Source organism: Vanacampus margaritifer, chromosome 14, assembly GCF_051991255.1.
Source record: "Vanacampus margaritifer isolate UIUO_Vmar chromosome 14, RoL_Vmar_1.0, whole genome shotgun sequence".
Taxonomy (NCBI): Eukaryota; Metazoa; Chordata; class Actinopteri; order Syngnathiformes; family Syngnathidae; genus Vanacampus; species Vanacampus margaritifer.
In genome coordinates, this window is record NC_135445.1 from 18280275 (window position 1) to 18302346 (window position 22072).

Here is a 22072-nt window from a genome sequence, read left to right on the forward strand (position 1 = left end):
AAAACGTATGTGACCCGCTCTGGCAAAATGGTCCGGATGTCGGAAAGTGGCAAATCCCGTAATTCAGCAAATTAGAGCATGAGGTCGAGAATGTGAATTTTGAGATTTCGCCAAAAATAGCCTCCTTGAGGTCTCTATTTTCATTTCCCAACAGTACAAAAGTTAATATTGTAGTAGAATGTATGAAAATACGCCATTATTAGGATAAGTGCATCGTTAGCCAACATGTTTATTATCCGACTTTACCTAGCAACATGTCTCGGAGTACACCTGAGTTCCTTGTGTAACAGGAACACCTCGAACGTCACTTCACAAATGATTGACATAAATGGACATCCATCCATCCATCCATTTTCTTAACCGCTTGTCTTCACAAGGGTCGGGGGGCGCTGGAGCCTATCCCAGCTGGCTTCGGGCAGTAGGCGAGGTACACCCTGAACTGGTTGCCAGCCAATCGCAGGGCACACAGAGACAAACAACCATCTGCACTCACAATCACGCCTATGGACAATTTGGAGTGTTCAATTAACCTGCCATGCATGTCTTTGGAACGTGGGAGGAAACCCAAAGAACGGGGAGAACATGCAAACTCCACTCCGTCTTCTGCACTGGGAGGCGGACGTGCTAACCAGTCAGCCACCATAGAAGCGCACCGCGATCGGTAAACACCGCGGCAAAGGTTTGTAATCCAAATTGTGATCATCTTCAATTGCGGAATCTCTTTTTTCGACGAGTCTATTTCTACTTTAATGTAAATGAACTATGCACTGCACATTTCACCAGGGAGACAATGAGCGACTCGACAGCTAGGAGCAGCGTGCTCTGGTGCACCTGCAGTGCAGCAAGACAGAAACTCAGATAAGTGAAAAAGTTTTTAAATGCTGTTTATCTGATAATGTAGAGTTAGACCAATCTATTAATGTATTGTAGATTTCCTACATAATGAAATTTTTTGATCACTTCTTGAAGTCATCACGTCTATGAAAGACCACTCTGACGCGTCACAAATCCACCGTCTGCAATCACATAATATCACCAAAAAAAATGTATTTATGCTCTTTAAAGTGTGAGGAAATTACAGTCAAATAAGCTATAAAATATAAAATTTGAAGATGAAAAATGAACATGATGGTCTTTCCAAAGCAAGTCTCCCCGCGGCCCGTCCCAAATGCACGCAGCGCATATTTGGAGTGACTTGTGCTCTATTTATTACGTTGAGAAAAAAAAAAAAAACATCAACAACAACACAAAAAACACCAAAAAAACTGTTAAACCATCATAACATTTTCTTTATGTGACCAAATGAATTTGAGACATAACATCCATGAACTTGTCACGGGCCACACCAAATGGCAAATAATCTTTTTAATTGACATAAATTATTAAATCTAATTTTTCACTGCGCTAATATGACCTAATTTAAGCAAGAAAATGCCACAAGGAGCAACAATAAAATAACCAAACTTTGGCTGATGCCGCAGAAGATAAATTGTAAGCTTGAAGTGACCTTCAAAGTTGCGGCTGATTTCATTTGTTGAGAGGTCAAACTTCAAAAACTTTTATAGGGTTCAAATCTCGGACGATGGCCTTACCTGCAATTGGAATTGACTTTCCACTGATTTTGTAACAGTTCCTGAAAATTTCAGGTTCATATCTTTTTCCTAAGGTACTGGTTGCTATGGACATTTGAAAGATGCAAGTACCAAAACTTTAAACCCATTTTTCTCAAAACTAGGGATTTTAACCTTCCAACATTAAAACTGCTCTAACTTTGAATTTTCTTTAGGTACATCCATGTATTATATATCATTTTAAAGAAAATTAAGTGTAGAATTCGAATATGTAAAAATCTCAATTTAGATTTTTTGGGGGACATGAGATATACATATATAGTCAATTAGGAAAGCTAAATTGATTTAAAAAATAGTAATTTTGAGACCTGTTATTCTGTATTTAGATCTCAAATAAATGCAGAAAACAGAAATTGTTATAAGCTCCCCTTGTCAGCTGTACCCAGTTCATTTACGGTTTTCTATCGTGTTCCTACGGTGCTGCTGTTGTCTTATTTTATCTCTACGTACTTCATCATTGTAATGCTCTCATTGTTGCTTTCAACCCTGATGTGTTTTTTAGCCAGACTTCTGTAAAAAAAAGAAAAAAAAGAAGTGTACTATAGACCTCAGAACTTATTGTGGTCTTTTGCGTAGTTTAGCGATTAGCATTAGCTTCTTCAGCTTCTCATGTTGTCTCTTCTTACTCTGTGACTGTGTGACATGGATTCAACAATTAAAAATTAAAAAAAAAAAAACTGCTCCCAGCTGATTGGTTAACATGACTGTCCTATTATGTATTTAACACAACACTGATAAACTTGCAGGAAGCCATGACATGTGTTACAGGAATGGCAACAGGTGGCCATTTAATAGAAGGGTGTTTGATTGTTCTGCATTTCCTTTCGTGTTTTAAAAAACGTGCCTAATATTGTTAATTTTGGATAAAAATGTCAGTCTACTCAGGCCAAATGAGGCTGAAAGGAACACTAACAAGACACAAAATTGTATTATGTACATCTATAAGACCCAGTGTGAGGCAAGGGGAGAGGAGTTGTCAGTTGCCTGCTGTGTGCGTGTGAGTGAGTGTGTGTTAGGGTTAATTGTGAAGGTGACGCTAAAGACATGCTCTTTGCTCCGCTGAGTTCACAGTCTTCTCATCAAGTTTAATGATGAATTAGGAAGGCTAAGCTCACTGGACATGCACTAAGAACAAATGCTGACCAAGGACGTACTTTGTCTAACTCCCTCACTGGATTAAAAATATCCCCCAGCTGCATGGATATTTTAGCATTTACTCATCCATCAGTGCTGCTGATTCTGTTTTGCATGCAATTTTATTGTGTCCATTAGTCAAGCAGAGGAGGCATGGTGACAGTTTGCAACAAGTATAAGGCAATATGACAGTAAGAAACTACACCTGAAATAACTGTACTCTAGAAAAAGCAGTCTTGTTTCAAATTCAAATACTGTAAGTCACTGTGATCTTCCTGTGGAATTCAGACTTGCATGTGCATTTCATTCAATGACAATACTTTGTAAAAGTGGATGAGTTTCATGCAAAACACCCGAGATGCTTAAGAAGAGCGTGCCTATTTATTGTTCATTTGATGTAAATTGCATAGGATCATGGATCTTTTGTGTTCAGCTTTGAGAATCTGAGATGATCTGAGTCTTCTATTTGTGCTCCCAGCACTATTATTGTACTTAACTGAAAGAAATTGTTATGTTTTGCAAACTGTTCTTCTATATTAAGTTAAGTGTACAGCTCATGACTAGAAACACTGTTTTTTGTTTGTCTATTTTCATTGACTCCTGTCTGTCAGGTACTGATGTCTCTGGTTAAAAGTTACATGCTGTATGTACCATCAAAGTACCGGCAAAGTTACTGCTCCACTAATATTTTCATTGGTGCTATTTTTATTCATTTCCTCAGCCCTACTGTTATTATTCAACAAGAGACTGTTCGGTTAAATGCAAGCCACTTGCCAGCCAACTAAAAGTTTCATTCAGCTTGTTTGGAATGGTAAATCGTGATCTCGGTTGCATTTCCACCATATGCTGGATGTTGTTGCTTGAGCATGACATAATTCCATTGGAACAGAGTGATGAATAAATTTAACAAAACAGAACATGGCAGTTAACAAATGGAGGACATTTTGATGTTTTGTTTCAAAGGCAGTGTTCTAATGAGCAGATTCTTTTGCCATAGCAGTCTACATGGATGCACTGTAGCTGAACTTCCATGTGTAGCACTGTATAACAAACATTATTAGTTTTTGTGTGTTAGTTTGTTTTATAGTTCACATTTCGGCTCACCTGTTTTCTTAAGCTGAGCCCTAAGCAACTGTGATGTCATTTTCAGTTGATTGATAGAAAATGAAAAAATGGCTGCCCCTTGAGATAAATAAAACTAGATAGGTATATTTTGCTGCTCAATTAACCCTATAAAGCCTGAACCATGAAATATATGAGAGAACATTTGATTCCTTGTAAATAGAGTATTTATTGTTCCTTTTTAACAAAACTTTTTTTTTAAATCAACTTCCACATATGACTTTTGATTTGTGTCATATTTGATACATCCAGTCACAGTGCTTTAAATTTGTACATTTATAACTGTAAAAAATAAAATAATAAACAGACATATCAAACATTTTAGTATTTCCAAAAATCTGAAAGAACATTTCCCACTATTAATAAGTACGTATAGGTGTCTCTCAATTGGAGCGATCTTGCAAAGTCACTGGAAAAGGCATCAGCTGGGTGATACTGCCCTCTAATGGATAATCGGTGCAATGCATGTGTCAGGTCAAGGTTTTAATGGCCAAAAAATATTATACTCATGAAATATAGGGCTCAAAATGTCTTGTATTTAATATGATACGTTTGGCTTTATAGGGTAACTCATATTCCACAAACACAATATTTAATCAGAATGTTTTTGCCCATTGCTTGAACATGTTTTGCAAAATTTGTCTCACTGTGTCCAAACTCTACACACAAGCAAATAAGACACAATACAGGGAAATCAGCTATCCACTTCTATGTCAAATTGAAACTCTGCTCTCAACCTAACAATCCTTGCATCATATGAATACGCTCTCAGATCAGCACCACCACACTAGTCTACTTTATATAAAACACAGCAGTCTTTTGTTTTCACTTTTTTTTTTAAATTGACTTCCATAGAAGGCACTTTTTCACAACAACCAAAAGCTGAAATACTCAATACAAAATCATTACTTTACAGTACATTCTTTTCCGTGGAGTCAATTCAGTTAAAGCAAAATTCAAACAAACTACTACTGTAAACACAGGAAAACACAACTCTGCAAGTGGGCTTTTGGATCCTGCCTTCTGTTGGGGTCTGGCCACAGGATTTCATCAACATCACAAACAATGTCTACTCCAGCTAAACATCGGGGAAAATATGCACTTGTGTGCCAAATCCATCCCTGGTTCGACCTTACCTCAATGTCTCCACAGGCCCGTTCCATTGCCTGCAGAAGAGGCATACAGACGGGCATGTGGTCATATACATGCCATCTCCAAGCAGAAAATTCTTCTATAAGATTTAGAAATGGTGACTACGGGGGCAAGTACACAACCCCATATTGATCATGGTTGGTGAACCATTTCTGGACCAGAGCAGCCCGATGGAAAGTAACATTATCCTAGACACACAAAAAAACACCCTGGACTGCTCTGGTCTGTCCTGTACCACTGAATCATGAAGTGCATCTAGAAATGTGATTATCTGTTGTGCATTTAAAAGGACCCAGTTTGGCATGATGGTGCAGTAGCCCTTAAAAACCTATGGCAGTACACAATGTGATATTTCCCCCACGCTGCCCCACTTGCACTATTGCCTTTTGGCCAATTATATTTCATCCCTGTCGTCTGTTTTTGCTGATGTTGAATCCAGCTTCGTCAATCTAAATACATTCATGAGGCTGGGCAGCTCCATCCATGTCCAAGATTCACATTAACAAAAAATGCATATTGTGGATGGCATTACTCAACGCACAACAACATATAGAGAACCACTCCAGTTTTCTGAATGTATTTATGTAGTCCATGCTTGCAAAGTTCTCAAAATGGCTTAACTGAGTCATTTTTTGTAGCGGGCTGATTGGTGTTCAATTTTATAAGTGTTTTCAGATGCGTGTCTTAGTATCTTCAATTAAACAATGTGTGTTATATTTTGAATAGATGTGTTTTCCCAATGGTGCCCTGCGATTTCATTTTTTAACTAAGTGTCTTATGTATGAAATATTGTGTAGTGTACAAGAGCAAATATGTTACAAAAAGGAGCAAGCGTGTTACAGAATTGCAACTAAAATGTAAAGCAACACTTTAGTTTAAAGCATGGTCACACTTTGTTTAAGGTGTTGTGACAACAACTTCAAGTTATGTTACTTTGGTTTAAGCATGTGTCTATAGTGTTCAAGCAATGGGCAAAAACTGCAATGTAAAGAACTTTTTGGAAGGGTTGACTTCCCCTTTAAGGAAAAATGCATGTACAGGTCTTTCTTTAAAATGACCTGTCATTGTTTTCTGAGAGATTTTACATATCAAAAGTCCTAGTAGTATTGGTGTTGGAGAGGCTAGGTTTGGACTGTATAGGTTGGATTCAATTGGAGTATTTCTCTTTTCGCCCTCGGGGTGTCAGTCAGAACACAAAGAAACAGTGGAGCGAAGATGTGGATTGGCAGGCTTTAATCCAGGAACATCAGCAAGAGGCGGTTAAAGTAGTTGCACTTTAGTGTACAGGCATACAGGCATGGGCTGCTATGATGCCTGTGTGCACTGTGGCTATCTATGGATGCTTGTAATCCTGAAGTCCTGTGTATGCATGCTCTGATCATCTATGTGTGTGTGAAAGTATGTGGAAGTGTGAATGGTGAATGTGTGTGTGTGTGTGTGTGTGCGTGTGGTTGAATGGATGTGTGGTTCAATGTGGTTCTGCAATAAACAGAAAAACAATACAGCGTATGAGTGTGAATACTTGACTCCTAATACAGTATTGAATTACTTAATAGCACACATTGATTGGCTACGTAACTGGGCTGCAACATTACTAATTCACATGAACAAGCACTACGTTAGCTGTGCACATGAATGACTATAAAAACACACAAAAGTTGTACAACATATCTACACACAAGCTAATTACTCAAAAGTATGACGCACGTAACGAATTACTAAACATCATTGTGGCCGACTACGGCCGTGGACGTCGCGTAATGGCGCCGCGCATAGAGAGCGTAATGTCCCAAACTGACGGCAGACATTACGTGCAAAGTGAGACAAACATGCAAATAAGCACACAAAACTTTAGTGCACTTCTCTACTAATGTCTTACACACAGAAGAGAACACATTTATGTTGTTAAATGGTGTTTAAGACACTTAATTAGTTACATAGCGAACTTTAAAGAGGTACTCAACGAGCTATCAATCAAATCGGCGTTGGAGCTTAATAAGGCACACAAGACACACTACTTAGTGTACTCACTTTTGGTCAAAGACGCACACGATCACCAAAGCTCGCAACACATTCTGTCATGGCGGCATCCAACTGCACAATATCCGCTGAGCAACAAGTAATGGACCCAGAATGCAATGCGCGAATCACAGAAGTAAATATAATGACGTCACTCTACTCTTAACATAGAATATGGAAAATAGACAAATATGATAATGATGACTATTAATATTTGGAACCTTTCTAACAATTGGTATTTGATATTTGTGACTATTCGAATTGAGTCTGAAAAAAGTGGTATCATACATCCCGAATCCTAATAATAATAATAATAATAATAATAATAATAATAATAATAATAATAATAATGGGAAATTTCCATAGTCTATCTTCACTATCCTCTATCATCGCTGCATCTAATGAAGATTTGTCAGAGAAATTGTGACTCATGTGCTCCATGGAAACTTTCACAGTCAAGACAATCCAAATTCTGAAACAGGGTCAAACATACACTGTACATCTCTATTGCTGAATAAATGACCAAAATGTATGTGCAACTGACAAAAACCTGATTTGTTGACGGCTCTGACAAGATTGTGTTTGTGGGAGCAAGGAATGAAAAGGAGATGAAATGCTGTGGAGCATCTGTCATACATTAGTGAATACTCCTGCTGGGTCTGTGACAGATAAAAAACTTGGACCTGGAAAACTACCAGAATGACGGAATGTTCACCCATTGCTCCAAATGTACCCATTGAAAGATTTGTGATACTCCCAGGTCCCCCTGTTGATCTCTTTCCATCACCAAGCAACACATTGAAACTCAAGTTGAGTCTGTTGCTGTGTCATCATTGTTTGAATGACACATTCATTTTCTTTTCACGGGCCAAAATAATTGTGTGAATGAATGCATGAGGCATTTTAAGTATTTTAAAATTATAAAGGTGCCCAAAATGCCTTGGTTACAGATTCCTGGCTGTACCCTGAGAACCATGTCAAATTTGCAGAAGATTTGAAATCTAAGTATACCAATATAATCAAGCATTGTGATGCAACTATGCATGCTCCAGTCTATAAATCAAAGTAAACAGACACCAGAAGATGCATGTCAGCAACAGACACAAGCAATTCCTATGTTTACTGTATGTAGCTAAATACAGTGGACCACCGCTATTCTCAAGAGATAAGGACTGAGCCAGACCGCGAATAGCTTTGTAGTTTATAAACTGCCTGGGGAAATCTGTGGATATGACCACGTTATGTGATCACGAAAGTAGCTTCCAGCTGAAAAGCTATTTGATGTTAAAAACAACATTACAACCACGCTAATGAGAAATGTAGTTAAACTAGTAACACCACCACCCACCACTACTTGTAATGTCACTCCTGCCCAACACTGCATTTCAACATGTCTCTGCAGTGCACAACATGTGTAAGGACATATTATGAATGAGGGAGAATGTGTGTATCAGGATGTAAAGGCCATACAGATAAGTGCAGTCAGACTAAAATATGCAGCAGTGGATTTTACAGTCAAGCTGCAGAAAGAACATTACCTTGGGTGTACACGCAAACGTGTGTGTGTGTGCGTGTGTGTGCGTGTGTGTGTGTGTGTGTGTGTGTGTGTGTGTGTGTGTGTGTGTCCTCTGACCACCAATTAACTTATTTAAAGTGCTTGGACATAATTTACTGACAGCAGCAGGCTCAGTGTTAAAGAGGCACTCTAATCCATTTGTTAAATACCCCATGTTATTAAGAAAAACAAGCCTGAACTGATTGCAGATCAAGGAATATACACTAAATGCACTATGATTATTTACCAACATAAGACATTCACATTGTCTAAATGTCTTTCTTTAAAAAAGTAAAAAATAAAAAAATAAACTGTGATGTGTTATAATAGCTAAGTGCATTGGATGGACTCATAGTCAGTATATGTAGAGTATTCCTATTTGGTGTACTGTATATTACTTAAAAAGTGATGTGATCAACAAATTTCCATGTCACTGAAGAATTACTGGGACAAATTATTCTGCACTGGAAAGCAGGTAGGATGACTTTCATAACAGCAGTTGGTCACGAAGGGTCTTGGGATTGATGCCCCCCAACCAGCTTGGCAGTATAGGAAAGAGAGAAAGAATGAGCCATAGGCATGGGCATTTGACCAAATTTCCTTGATCAATGATAGGGACATTGAAGAAACAATCAAATTATATTCATATGATTTGATGTGATTTTCAAGTTAGTGTTGTGTTGAGCAGAACAATGCTGCACAGATAAGCGCTATCGGAGAGGCCTTTGTATATGCTTAATCTCCCATTATTTCTGTGATGTTCTTTTTAGGCCACAAAACGACCATACTTTTTGGACTATAAGTCAAACTTGTACATATTGCAACTTGTACATGAAATCAAATTAAAATGAAGATTAAAGCTTGGACTGGCACCATAAACCCCCGTTACCTAGGGTGCGTTCGGAAAGTTTTCGGAAAGACTTCCGCTTCTTCAACTTTTGCTAACTACGGAACTACGTTTTTTCTTTTCTGTTTAAAATCGCTTACCTTAACTACAATCGTTTGTCGCATTGTGGCCAAAGATAGCATCCTGGTCAGTCAATGTATCTTTTGGTGCTGTAAATTCAATCCTTAAAGATTCTGCATGTTAAAGAAGGTGGGGGTAATGCGCCCAAAGTATTTGCCACCCACCAAAGGAAAGTAGGAGAAATGGAAGAAGAAGAAGTAGTCCGGGCAACTAATGTGTGACTTCTCACCAGTTTAGATGAATTACATGGATTGCAATTATTTACAGCACCATAAGGTGAACTAACCAACCAGGATTCTACCTTAGGCGCCATGTGATGCAGGATTCTACACTCTAAAAATGGATTGGTTAAAAAGAACTACCGATCTAGTAGGTTAAGATCATATTGGCTTGATTAACCAATAGATTGGTCAGACATTGACCAATCTGGGTGGTGACGGGCCTACCAATTTTATTGGTTAGCCAAACAACCAATGAAATTGGTTACAATAAAAAGTAAGTTCAGATAATTCACTTGGAAATATATTTATTCTATCAATTTATTGTATTCTAAGTGTATTTAGGAATTATTATGAGTGATTACAATATATTATAATATATGATATATTATTTAAAAATATATATACACATATATATAGTGTTTAAAAATGGAAATGTGATTCTAGATAGATCACTAGGTGTGACCAGCTCAGTGGCCTAGTGGTAGAGGTTCTGCCCTAAATTGTAGGTTCAATCCCATACCAATGACTATAAAAATGAGACCCATTTGGCTGTCTGCTTGACACTCAGCATTAAGGTTTGGAATTGGGGAGTTAGATCACTTGAGCGTGGCCTCTGCTGCTGCTCACCGCTCCCTCAGATGATGGGTCAAATGCGGAGAACGAATCTCGCCCCGCTTAGGTGGGTGTGACAATCAGTGGTGTTTTTTTTTTTTTTCGGGAATCCCGAAGAAACGTCAGCCTCTTACACAGATTAACCAATTTCTTGGTCAGAATGATCAATTTGTATCGGTTGGCCTAATCATCAATATATATTGGTTGAAAACACCTATCATTCTAGAGTGGTTGTTTTAACCAAAGGGTCTGTCAGACACATAACTACCAGCTAGATTGGTCAAATGTAACGTATTTTTGAAATTAAAATAATTTGACCAATTCGGTTTTATGGTGTAGTTATGATAAGCCATTTTAAAGTAAAAATGTTTCCATAGTAAGTTTTTAATCGAACCACGACTTGTTCACTGGCGGGGTTTTCACCAGTGTGTTATAAGCCTGGAAGTAGTCGCAGTGAATAGTAGTGGCCGCATGTTGAGATTTTTTGGTGTGAGTCTGAGCTCTATACTGTTCTTTTCTCTTCATTTCTCTTGATTTATCAATTAATCAACGCATCCTAGTAGCGTATTTACCTCCCCAATTATGACTCAGGTGCCCTTGGGCAAGGCATCTAGCTACTTATTATGCTGTATGTCACAAGGTACATTTCATGTATTGAATAAAGGAGGTTCCAATGATTGATAAATAAGAGTAAAAACTGTAACATGAAAAAAATTATTAGAAATCACGTCAATCATGTCAAAAATCCAAACCTTAACCCTGTCCTTTTCCAAAACACAAAACTGTAGATTATAACATCAATTAAGAAAGAAAGAAAGAAAGAAAGAAAGAAAACAGCTCCAAAGAGCTGCTATAAAGGAATATGCATCATGTGTTGGATCAGGGAGAACATGTTGATAAAGGTTGATTTTAAGTAACAAAAACTCAACACACTAATCCTAATTCTGGCAGTAAATGAGGAATAATAACATGTAGGGATAAACAGCATGGGGAGGAAAAAAACATGTATATTTGCAAAGACCTGCTGAAAACAGCAGTTTCACTCACATATTGGCAAATACAATTAAACACACGAGCTTCCAGAAACAGGAGTCTGGTGAAAACTGTGAGTAAAGGAGTAAAAACAATCGTGAATAAAAGTATCTCTAACATGCACTTAAATGTGGTTAAATTCCGATGAATGGCCTAAAAATAGTCTCAAATTGGATGCTGCTGCACCCTCTGCAGAATCCAATCAAAGCCTCGCAAATGGCTTTCAGTAAGGTCCAGTATAATGTACTACTTAAAATCAGTGAAACACTGCAGACTTTCTCTGGTCTAACGAACTGAACCCCAAAACCAGGAACCGGGTCCCCTAAAGATTGTAACATTGCCAACAGCAAGATTTGCGTTTGAAAACCATTTGGTTAGGAGCAATCACTGTCTCACGCATATAATTATTTTTTTCCTACTCACCGTGCGCAGAGTTGTGAACAGCTAAGAGACAGCAGAGCAACAGCAGGTTGAGTCCTCCTGTCCTCCTCAGCACCAGCATCTTACGAACATCTCCATAACATCCAAACAAAACCAGTTCCATGATGTCCTGATCCAGTCCAGATGAGCCCCAAAGAGCAGCAGGGACACCCAACCTCAAATTCCGCAATCTTAAAAACCCTCAACGGGATCTAATTGCCACTTTACCATAAAAACGTGCGAAAGGAACATAGGATGTTGAGTTAGGCGGATCAATAGGAGAGCGAGAGAGAGGAGAAAAATAACCTCTGCTCTCCTCAAAAATTAACCCACACCGGTTGGGCTATGAGCTCCCCAAAAAGAAAATATGAATCCCAAACAGATGTGCAGATAGTTAATTTCCCCTCTATTGAAGACGAAAATAAGTTCCAGAAACTATGACGGCAAAGTGCCCATCCATCACTCCTGCACGACGAGGTGGGTTTTCAGTTGAGTGCCGTGGAAAAAGGGTTCAAATCCACGGTGCCTTCCCGGAGGTCTGCTCCGTCTGCCGGGGAGGACGGATGGAGAACGCGTGAAGTGGAGAGAGAGAGTCGGACATATCTCTCTCGCTCTCTCGCTCTCTCGCTCTCTCGCTCTCTCGCTCTCTCGCTCTCTCGCTGTCTCGCTCTCTCGCTCTCTCGCTCTTTCTCTCAAAGAGTGGGGTTGTAGAGAGACCTAGAGCCGGCATGCGGCCATTGATCTAACGTGGGTGGAGGTAAAGTCTGGAGTTGAAGCAGAGAGCAAACCCGACGGAGCGAAGCAGCTGGAGCCAATGTGTAGAGGGCACACGAGCGGGGAGAGATTAGCTGAACTCTCCTGCCCTCTCTGGTCACAGCGGGAATTTAAACACTTCTCAGCCAGCTAGGAGGACATTCATTTAAAGTCATGCGTAGAAAAAAATTCAGATTTCTGGCATGACTTTTTCTGACTGCAGTGAAGTCAGAATAGAATAGAATAGAAGAAAATAGAAACTGGTATGGGGTGATTCTTTCACACTGTATTTTGATGACTTTTCCTGAACTGACCCAAAATAACATTTAAAAAAAAAAAGAACACATTTAAACATGTCATTCTGAGTGGTTTAGAACATTCCCTTTCAGCTGAAACCTTAATTAATAACTTTTTTTGTACCGTTCAATTTTTTTTTCAATCAAAAAGCAGAATCTATGATTTCCTCTAGTCTAGGTGGATTGATACTGTGTTACAGTTTATTGTAATATTTATGGTAATTAAATAATAAATCCAGTCATAATATGTTTTATCTGCTAATGTTTTATATTTATCAGTACAAACATAATTTTTCTGTTTCCATTTTAAGTTTGACAATAGACCATTACCAGAAATACAACACTCATACTAAGTACATAAAACATGGCTGTTACATGTTCACATCAAACGTGCCTTGATATTCTGTACATACAGTTGAAGTGAGTTAGGATGCCCCAGGTGTAAAATCCATCAACTTGCCGGGATGCGGAAAACCACAAACACCTTGACGAATCATCTCACCTGTCACACATAGTTTGGCCTCTTTCACTGGCAGGAGAAACAGTAATGTGTAGTGTGTGTTTGCGAATTGCATCCCCACAAAATAATCTGATCAGATTATTTAGGTCCTGTGTCATAGTGTTCATTTAGGTGATTCTAAATCTAGAAAACAACTTTTTGCATCTTAAAAAAATATATATATTTTTACACCAAAGGTTTCAATGACGCTCAAAGACCCTCAAATGGGAACAAAATCGACATTTTGACAAACACACACCAATCACCTCATAACAAACAATCCTCACTCTTTCAGTTATGTAATTTAATTTTAGTTAGACTGTGGATTCACAGATGATTTAACATAGCAGATTGTAAGGAGGCGTGTGTGTTTTGTGCAGTTGGGGTTTAGTTAGTCTCTTAAGAGGGGTGAGGAGTGTGGTTTTAGTAATGATGAGAAAATGAAGCTTCATGAAGCATTTGTGATATTTTTGTTTCCTGTAGATGGCACTCTTGGTTTAAAGATGCAGAGTAAATTTAATTAATTTCCATTGCACTTGCCTTTGTCTTTAAAAAAACAAGGAGGAGTTAAAAAAAAATGTCACAAATGCTTCATGAAGCTTCATTTTCCCATCACTAGTTAGACCTGCTTCATGTCCCATCACTAGTTAGACCTGCTTCATGTGTAAAGTGCCCTGAGACAACTTCTGTTGTGATTTGGTGCCATCAACATCAACAGCCATGATGATTTTCAAACAGGGTGTCGTGACATACTCGTGTGCTGTGAGAGATTATCAGAGGTTCTGCAGCAAATAATCCAATTTCAATAAATTTTCTGAAAATTACTATGATTTAATACAAGCAGATGTTCATTCATGAAGCTAGCGACATTTAGTGATAGGAAGAACAATTAAATGCTGTTCCATTAGATGGCAGAAGGTAGCGTTAACCTGTGTATCCACCACCATTCGTACAAATGAATAAGTTATGACTTCCTGTAAGTAAATCAGATTTTTGTCCAATTAAACAGGCCCAGATTTCATGCTGAGTAAGACACTTTGTCAGTAAACTGAGACAAGATCATCATTGTTTTAGTATTCATACTTTGTGTGACATTTTTGTTTGGTTGTGTACGATGAGATACTTCTAATGTAAAATGGATGCCTTGGCTCAATAAACATTGGGAAACCTTGTGTAAGACGGATGATGTTCTGTTCATAAAATAGAGATTATGTCAGCATGTTTATGCCTCACCCTTTATCTAACATTGCATGTGTTGCAGAATTTCTATATTCAGGGAAAATAATACCGTACCTTTGGGACAAAGAGTTTTCGTCCCCATCAGGACGAAAGACCTCCCTGAGGACTTATACTTCCAAACCACACTGGTCAACATTTTTGCTTTGTTTTATCCTGCTGTCAGCATTGCAACTGAGAATCTGTTCTGAACTGCCATACCTGGATGCGTAAAGGTTAAATTTTTGGTCAATTCCTCTCTGTTATATATTTCATGTATTTACGTGTGTGTGTGTGCGTGCGTGAGATGACTGTCTCAGATATGCCAACATAGCCATGAGAGAGAATGGTTCACTTCAATTCTTGTGTGTTGCACGTTTTCATCTCTGAACGGATATTAATGTCTAAGGGGAAATTAAACAGGTGAGTGTGTGTGTGTGTGTGTGTGTGTGTGTGTGTGTGTGTGTGTGTGTGTGTGTGTGTGTGCGTGTGTGTGTGTGTGTGTGTGTGCGTGTGCGTGCATGCTTTTTATTCAAGTAATGTGGGGTTCTGCCTTGGCAGCGTAGTTTTGTAGGGGAAATACCAATCTGTCTCCACCAATATAAAAACAGACAATGATGAATATGTGGCTTTTTTATGAAGCATGCCAGTGGATGTGACTGTTGTTTGATTTTGTCAAGCAGTGACCCTCACAATGCACAATGGGGCTGTGTTGATGCACACCAGGCTGTGCTGGAAAGGCAGAGCCCAATCGTGAGGTGAGCTGGTAGTCTCGCTCTTATCGGGATGCAATAGCTCTATAGCAAAGCTCTTTAATGTGTTTGCGTCCACAGAAGCAGCATTTCCCCAAAGAATTTCAAAAGCTCAAAGCTGCAGAGCTTTCTGGGTAAAAACCAATCCAAGGTTGTTAAGTGAAACCAACAAATAGGCTTACATGACTTGGATGAGTACAAAATTTGTTACAGAGGAAAATCCAATACAAAGCTTGAAAAAGGCAGCTATAACATGATTGCTTGAAGAAATCCGCTACATGGTCAAAACCAAGTTATACTTTATAAACTGCCAATCTTACAGTACCTTTGTGATAAAAAAAAAAATTACATGACTTACATGACTTCAGGTGGGCTCCAATGAAAAGGTTTTACTGCCATTCCACTGCTTTGGAGGGATTGTCAAAAATCTGACCACTAACTCATTGTCATCATCACAGCATAGAAACCAATGTAATCTTACATTGTAATGACAATAATGTAGACACTTGGTTATTTATATTTCTGGCAGTCTACTCTGTACACCTCTTTGTTTTTAATGAGACATCCTGTATGTTTCTAAAATTCACTCTCAGCCACAGTATAGTAATGTGCAAGGGCAATAGTAGCCAAACATAATTTTCAAACTGTACAGAGAGGTATATTATAGCCTATACTATAGTCAACCATATGTTTTTACTGAAAACACTGGAATTTACGATGGAAGTAACTGCTGCTGGCTCTGCTGCTCAAAACAAAATCTCCAACTATAGATGATGACAAAAACAACTACAATGGGATAATGTTACACACTCATGGTGGGCATGTTACTGGATGATGAGGCTTACGCTGACCTAAAGTGACAGAAATATTGGCCTTCACAAGCTCTCTTTCAATCCTGGTAAACAAATTAATTTCTATTAATGTAGTGAAGTAAAAATGTCTTCTTCTTTTTTTGAAAAAAGGGACATTAATGTGAAAAGTCAACTTTTTGGAATCTTTTAGCTGATTCCTCACCAAAAGCATCACCAAAGTGGTGTTTTCCTCCATTCACCCCTCTATGAGAAATTATAGGTCACTCTGCTCTCCAAGCACTAGCCCCTCCCAACTTGAGAAAACGAGCAGGTGTTCACTCTATGACGTCATTAGGTGTTAAGTGCAGACCCACCCCTGCACCGCCTCTGCGGACTAAACATACGTCCACTTTCTTTGAGACTTCCATGCTCGCAGGATAGTGATAAAAGTAGTCTTTATGAATAAACATTCTGTCCAAATGAATCCAATTTCAAAGCAATACATTATCTTTCACATTTGCAATTCCAATTGGCCGTCTTCTCCCAAGTTCCACAGCTGATACTTGTATAAAACTACAAGTAAAATTTCTGCGTTGACGAATCTAACAGAACGGATGGTCTAGTGCAGGGGTGCTCAAGTTCGGTCCTCGAGAGCCGCTATCCAGCCTGTTTTCCATGTTTCTCTCCACTAACACACCTGACTCATGATCAGGATCGTTATCAGGCTTCTGCAAAGCTTGCTGATTAGCAATCATTAGATTCAGCTGTGCTGCGGGAGGGAAACATGGAAAACAGGCTGGATAGAGGCTCTCGAGGACCGAACTTGAGCACCCCTGGTCTAGTGGTTAGTGCGCTTGCCATGCAAACAGAAGTTCTGGGGTTCATGTCCCATTCCGGTTCATTAGGGTTTTTTTTTCTTTCTTTCCCTCTCGTCTATCTTCTTCCCTCTCTTTTCTTCCTCCTCGACTACAATTTCTTGCGGTATGCAGCCGTTTATTTCAAATGTTTATTGAAGAATTGAACATCCATCCAATTTCCACATGAAAAGTAGGTGCCATTCAGAGTGGTACTCTCGAACGCAGTGCTCCAGACTTTTGTGGGCGATGTGCACAGCACGAGACGAGAGGGGCACGGCAACCACACGTCAAAAAGCGGGGTTTTACTTTACTTTTCATAAAGGTAAGATTTAATCATTATATGGCTATAGTTAACTGTGGAAGGGCTGAAAATACCAAGATATAATGCCTTTAAATCATCATGATCTTGTTTATCCATACGGTTGACGTGATAGCCAGCCTGATGTGTGCTAGCTAACTTCGCTCACTAGCCATGATTTTCTGTCACTACACCACTTATGTAAGCTAAACTAAATAAAATTGAAATAAGTAAACACAATATCAAAACTCTAACCATGTTATGATTGTGTTTTGGGTTGGGTCTCTGGGTAAGAGGTGACTGTGTTTTGGGTTGGGTCAAGGGGTGATTATGTTATGAATGTATGATGCTTATGCAGTGACTATGTCAATTACGATGGTTATGTGATGATTTATGTTTTAGCTGTATTAGCCACTCTTAGTTTGCCAGGTGTTATGCAGTTACTATGTTCCTCATAATAATGTGGTCAGTTGCTATGCAGTTGCGATTTGCCTATCATACCGGTAGTTTGTCCAGTCATTCTTATTGAGGCCTTTATTCTGTCATATACAACAGTTGCTAAATTAAACCTTTGTCAGTATGCTGAGGTCTCCTAGATGATGATTGAGCTTTCTTCCATGGAAGCTGCCTTCCATGTGTTGTGCATCCTGCCCGCTCAAGGTTCTTAGTCAAGTTTTTTTTCCGTCATGTTTTCTCCGAGGCCATCTGCATCCCACCCTGCTCTTTGTTGTTATTTTGTATGTTTTGCCTATAAAGACTGCTTTCCAACTCCCATGTCTTGTCTACGGTTATAAATCCACACCTCACCACAGACCACACACAAGTAAATTTAATGTGAGAATATTGCATTTGATACATGAGTACATTTAATGTCTGACCTTCTGAAGACCTTTACTCAAGATGACTTAAACGTTTACTATTTGTCTTTTCTTTTAAGATACACTTTCAGGTGCTTAATGCAAGACTGATGTTTAAAAAATGTCATTGCTGTTCACACAAATTCCCAAATTGGATTAATAATACATCCATCTATAAATTGTTGCCAACAAATTGTTGTGAGTCACAATACTGAGACAATATAGTCTGAATGGTTGATGCAAACACTGAAGTTTGTTCTTTGAGAGGCTCTCATTACTTCATACAGCAATCCTGGCATAAAATACGCACCAATAATAGAGTTTCCAGAGGGGAAAAAACACAAAAAACAGAAGTTGTCGTAACAATGGCAATGTAAGATGGCTGCCCTCTGGCTTTAGCTACGAGGGGCCAATTGTTAGTCCATCCGTATAAAGTACACGTCCGTGACTGTGCTCCCCATTCCTCCACTGCAAACAGTAATTGTTACTTCAGCACACTATCACAGCTAAAAATCAATATTGGATGCAATAAGGGAAAAACAACCTAAACAGACCAAAATAAATGCCATTTAAAATTCACATTCAATATTCAGTGTATAAAAACAAATATATCTGGCTACAACAACCAGAAAGGATAATAATGTCAGCAGTTTACAGAACTGGCAAACAGAATCACATTTTATGTAAAAAAAGAATAATCTGCAATTTGTGAAAAAACAGCATGTTGCCCTAATTACAGTGTATACAATAAAATGATTATAGGCCAGTATTCAATTAAATGTGTCCCCTCTTCATCATTATAGGTGCATTGTGGAGTTTAAAATGTTAAAGCTTTTTCTACATCATGCCTGCTCCATCAATGCCCAGATGTGTACAATGGGCCATGATTTTTTAACTGCAACTGTGCCTTACAGTCAAACGAAAGGCCTTGGTACCAATCCAATGTCGAAAGTTCGAAAGATTTAGATTCTGAATATTTATTGTCATAGTTCCAAAGGAATAATGGAACTTCGTTTGCAGCAACCATATAGGAGAGTTGGTAAAGTGTAAAACCCCACAAAATAAATACCCATAAAATGACCCAGTGTAAACATTTGACACTGTATGCAAACAGTGAAGTTTAGTACAACAAAGACTAAGCAGCCATTTAAGGTCTTGTCATGAATAAAGTGCAGAGCAGAAATTTTCAGATACCTGAGAATGACATCGTGCATCAGTGCAAAACCGGATCAGTTAATCAAGTACTGTGGTCATCAAACGTTGGATAAGAAAGGTAATGGGAGATGTAGGAGTAGTGACATTCTGCAACAATACAAACCAGTTCAAAGTTATTATTGTTGTTGGATGTGATTATTATCCATAAGGAGTTGGCAGAGGGGCAGAGTTCAGTAGCCTCACAGCCTGTGGATACAGACTGTTGGCCAGGCTTGATGTTCTGGCCTGTATGGACCTGTACCTTCTCCTTGAGGGCAGCAGGTGGAAAAGGTGGTGAGTCGGATGGTGCTGGTCCCGCAGGATGTTGCGCACTCAAACAGCGAGTGGAGATGGTGCTGATCTCAGGGAGAGTTGTTCCAATGATTCTCCCAGGAGCTTTCACAACCCGCTGGAGAGCCTGCTGGTAAGCCTTAGTGCAGCTGGAGAACCACACTAAGAATCCATATCTTAGAACACTGCTGATGGCACAATTGTAAAAGTTCACCATCAGAGATCTGGGAATGTGAGCACTCTTCAGCTTTCTTAAATAGTGGAGGCATTGTTAGGCCTTGCCCATCGCTGTGGAAATGTGATCACCTCAGGACAGCTCCTCAGTCACTGTTACCCCACAGAATTTGAAGAGGTTGATGGTTGATTTGTTCTTTCCTATGGAAATCCACCACAATCTCCTTGGTCCGGGCATCGGTATGCGCCGTCTGATTAATGTATAAATAGCTGTTTTTACGTCGGATCCCGTTGGGGAGTATTTGGGGGTCGTTTTCGGCAGATTCAACATGTCGAATCGTCGTCGGCCCGTTGTGACATTTGCTGACACTCGGATTGGCAAGAACAGGACATAACGAAAGCAGATAAGAAGTAAGCCTTTACAATTTCGCTCATTTTGCACATTATCATTTGGACGTAATTATGAGAACAGAAAATGAATTCATCACTATGGTTCAAGAGAGGTCAGCACATTAAAGGACGTGACGATTGAGGGATGAAAGCCAAATTATGGCAAGACATGAAGACGGAACTGGATATATCAGGTAGGATTTACTTTTATATTACACAATACTCTATAAATAGCGTGAGGGCGGAATACATTGTGAGTCTGATTTGTTTACATTTTACATCCTGCCCCCGTAAGAGCTTTCCGGTTGCCTTTTTCTAAAAATGAGGAATAGTGACTACTGCTGCCGATCGTATGGAGGGGGATTAACGTTCTCACGCATGCGCAGAAAGTATTTAATAATTGCCGTTGAATATCTGCCTGTTGGGGTGTGTAATTCTGTCAGTTTTCCCGGCGTGACATGCTGACGCCACAGGCGGTAAGCGTCGGTCACAATTTGCTGATGTCGGATTGGTGAATCAAAGCCTGACGATCTAACCAAATGTTGTTCTTTTAAAACTATGCTTAATTTATCACTTAATGAGACAATTTAACAGAACCCATATAGCTAATATGGGTAGGCTCACCCATTTTTCAGCGTTCCAAGAGAATTTATTTCCCACCTAAAATCATGAAGTCTTTTTAAGCATCTGACATACAGCTGTAAACCTACTTCATACCATGCCCAGCAGAGTAATCTAGGCCAGGCAGCAGTCCTCAGCATTGATGAGCAGGAAGCGACACTGGGATGGGAAAGTTTGCCCTTATAGATGGCCAAGCAATGGTCAGAGCCGGGGGACAAGAGAAGATGTGGACAAAGATGGATGAGGTGAGGGACAGAAATTACAAAACACTGAGGGATGCATTTAAGGCAGTGATTCCAAGCCAGGGCACATTATAGTTTGCCGTGCAGCGAGCTCTTAAATTGTGCCGTAGGAATTGATAACAATTCACGTGATTGGTCAGCATATGATCTATTACAGTGAAACCTCGTCTTGGAACTCGTACAAATCAGACTTCGACCAAAAAAATCGGAGTAAAAAATGCCTCGGAGTTTGACCTCATTTTCGGAGTTTGAACACCCAAGCAAATCAAGCAAAACCAAACGTACCTTGATCGGGTAGCCGAGTGAAGCCGATCGATGCCGAATGCTAGTGGAGATGAAGCGCTGCTCATTTCCAGTCAGAGCGGGTGAATACTCCCGGAGGTGCTCCGTACATTTGCGAGTGCATTTGGATTTTTCCACAACAATTTTCTTTGACATGGGCCCAAAGAAAGACAGCAGTGCCAGAGGCAGAAAAGAAAAACGTACAGTGCTATGAACCATAGTGGATTTAGGAAGGAGATTATCATGCCGTTGTAACTACTTCCGTAAATACTGGCACACATCCATATTTTATATTTTATATTAAAATTTTTATTTTTATTTTTTTATTTTATTTTTATTTTTTTTCTAGCTAGATAGCGGATTGGAAGTAACAGGGGAAAGAACACATAAGAACTACAAACGGTATAGGGAAGGAGAAAAACTAGGAGAAATGGATCAAAGAGACAACGAGAAATTCATTTTTAATCTTAACGGCTTGCTGGTGTTATGATTGGTGTCCTGTCTGACTTGTAAGGTTTTGTTTGCACCTGTACTCGTCATCCTGTTTCCTTGTGTCATCCAATCATCTCCTCCAGCCACTTGTGTCTTGTCCAGGTGTCTCTCGTCTCGTCAGTTGGCTTGTTTTTAGTTCCCTGGTTTTGTTCAGTCTTTGTTGGATCATTGTCGCTGTCACCACTGGTGTTTTGTTGTTACTT

At 39.2% G+C, this 22072-nt stretch overlaps 1 protein-coding gene across 3 annotated transcripts in view; it reads right to left on the reverse strand.

Moving 5' to 3' along the window:
• dcc (DCC netrin 1 receptor) overlaps nucleotides 1-12558 on the reverse strand; it is a 360471-nt gene extending 347913 nt beyond the window's left edge. For 2 of the 3 annotated variants that reach the window (XR_013296680.1, XM_077586110.1), the window contains exon 1: nucleotides 11869-12558. Coding sequence is in view for 2 of the 3 variants with exons in the window: in XM_077586110.1 (XP_077442236.1) it covers nucleotides 11869-11989 (121 nt within the window). In the remaining variant the exon portion in view is untranslated. The remainder of the gene's footprint in view (nucleotides 1-11868) is intronic. The other variant, XM_077586111.1, reaches the window with a different exon arrangement.
• Between the last annotated feature and the right edge of the window lie 9514 nt (nucleotides 12559-22072).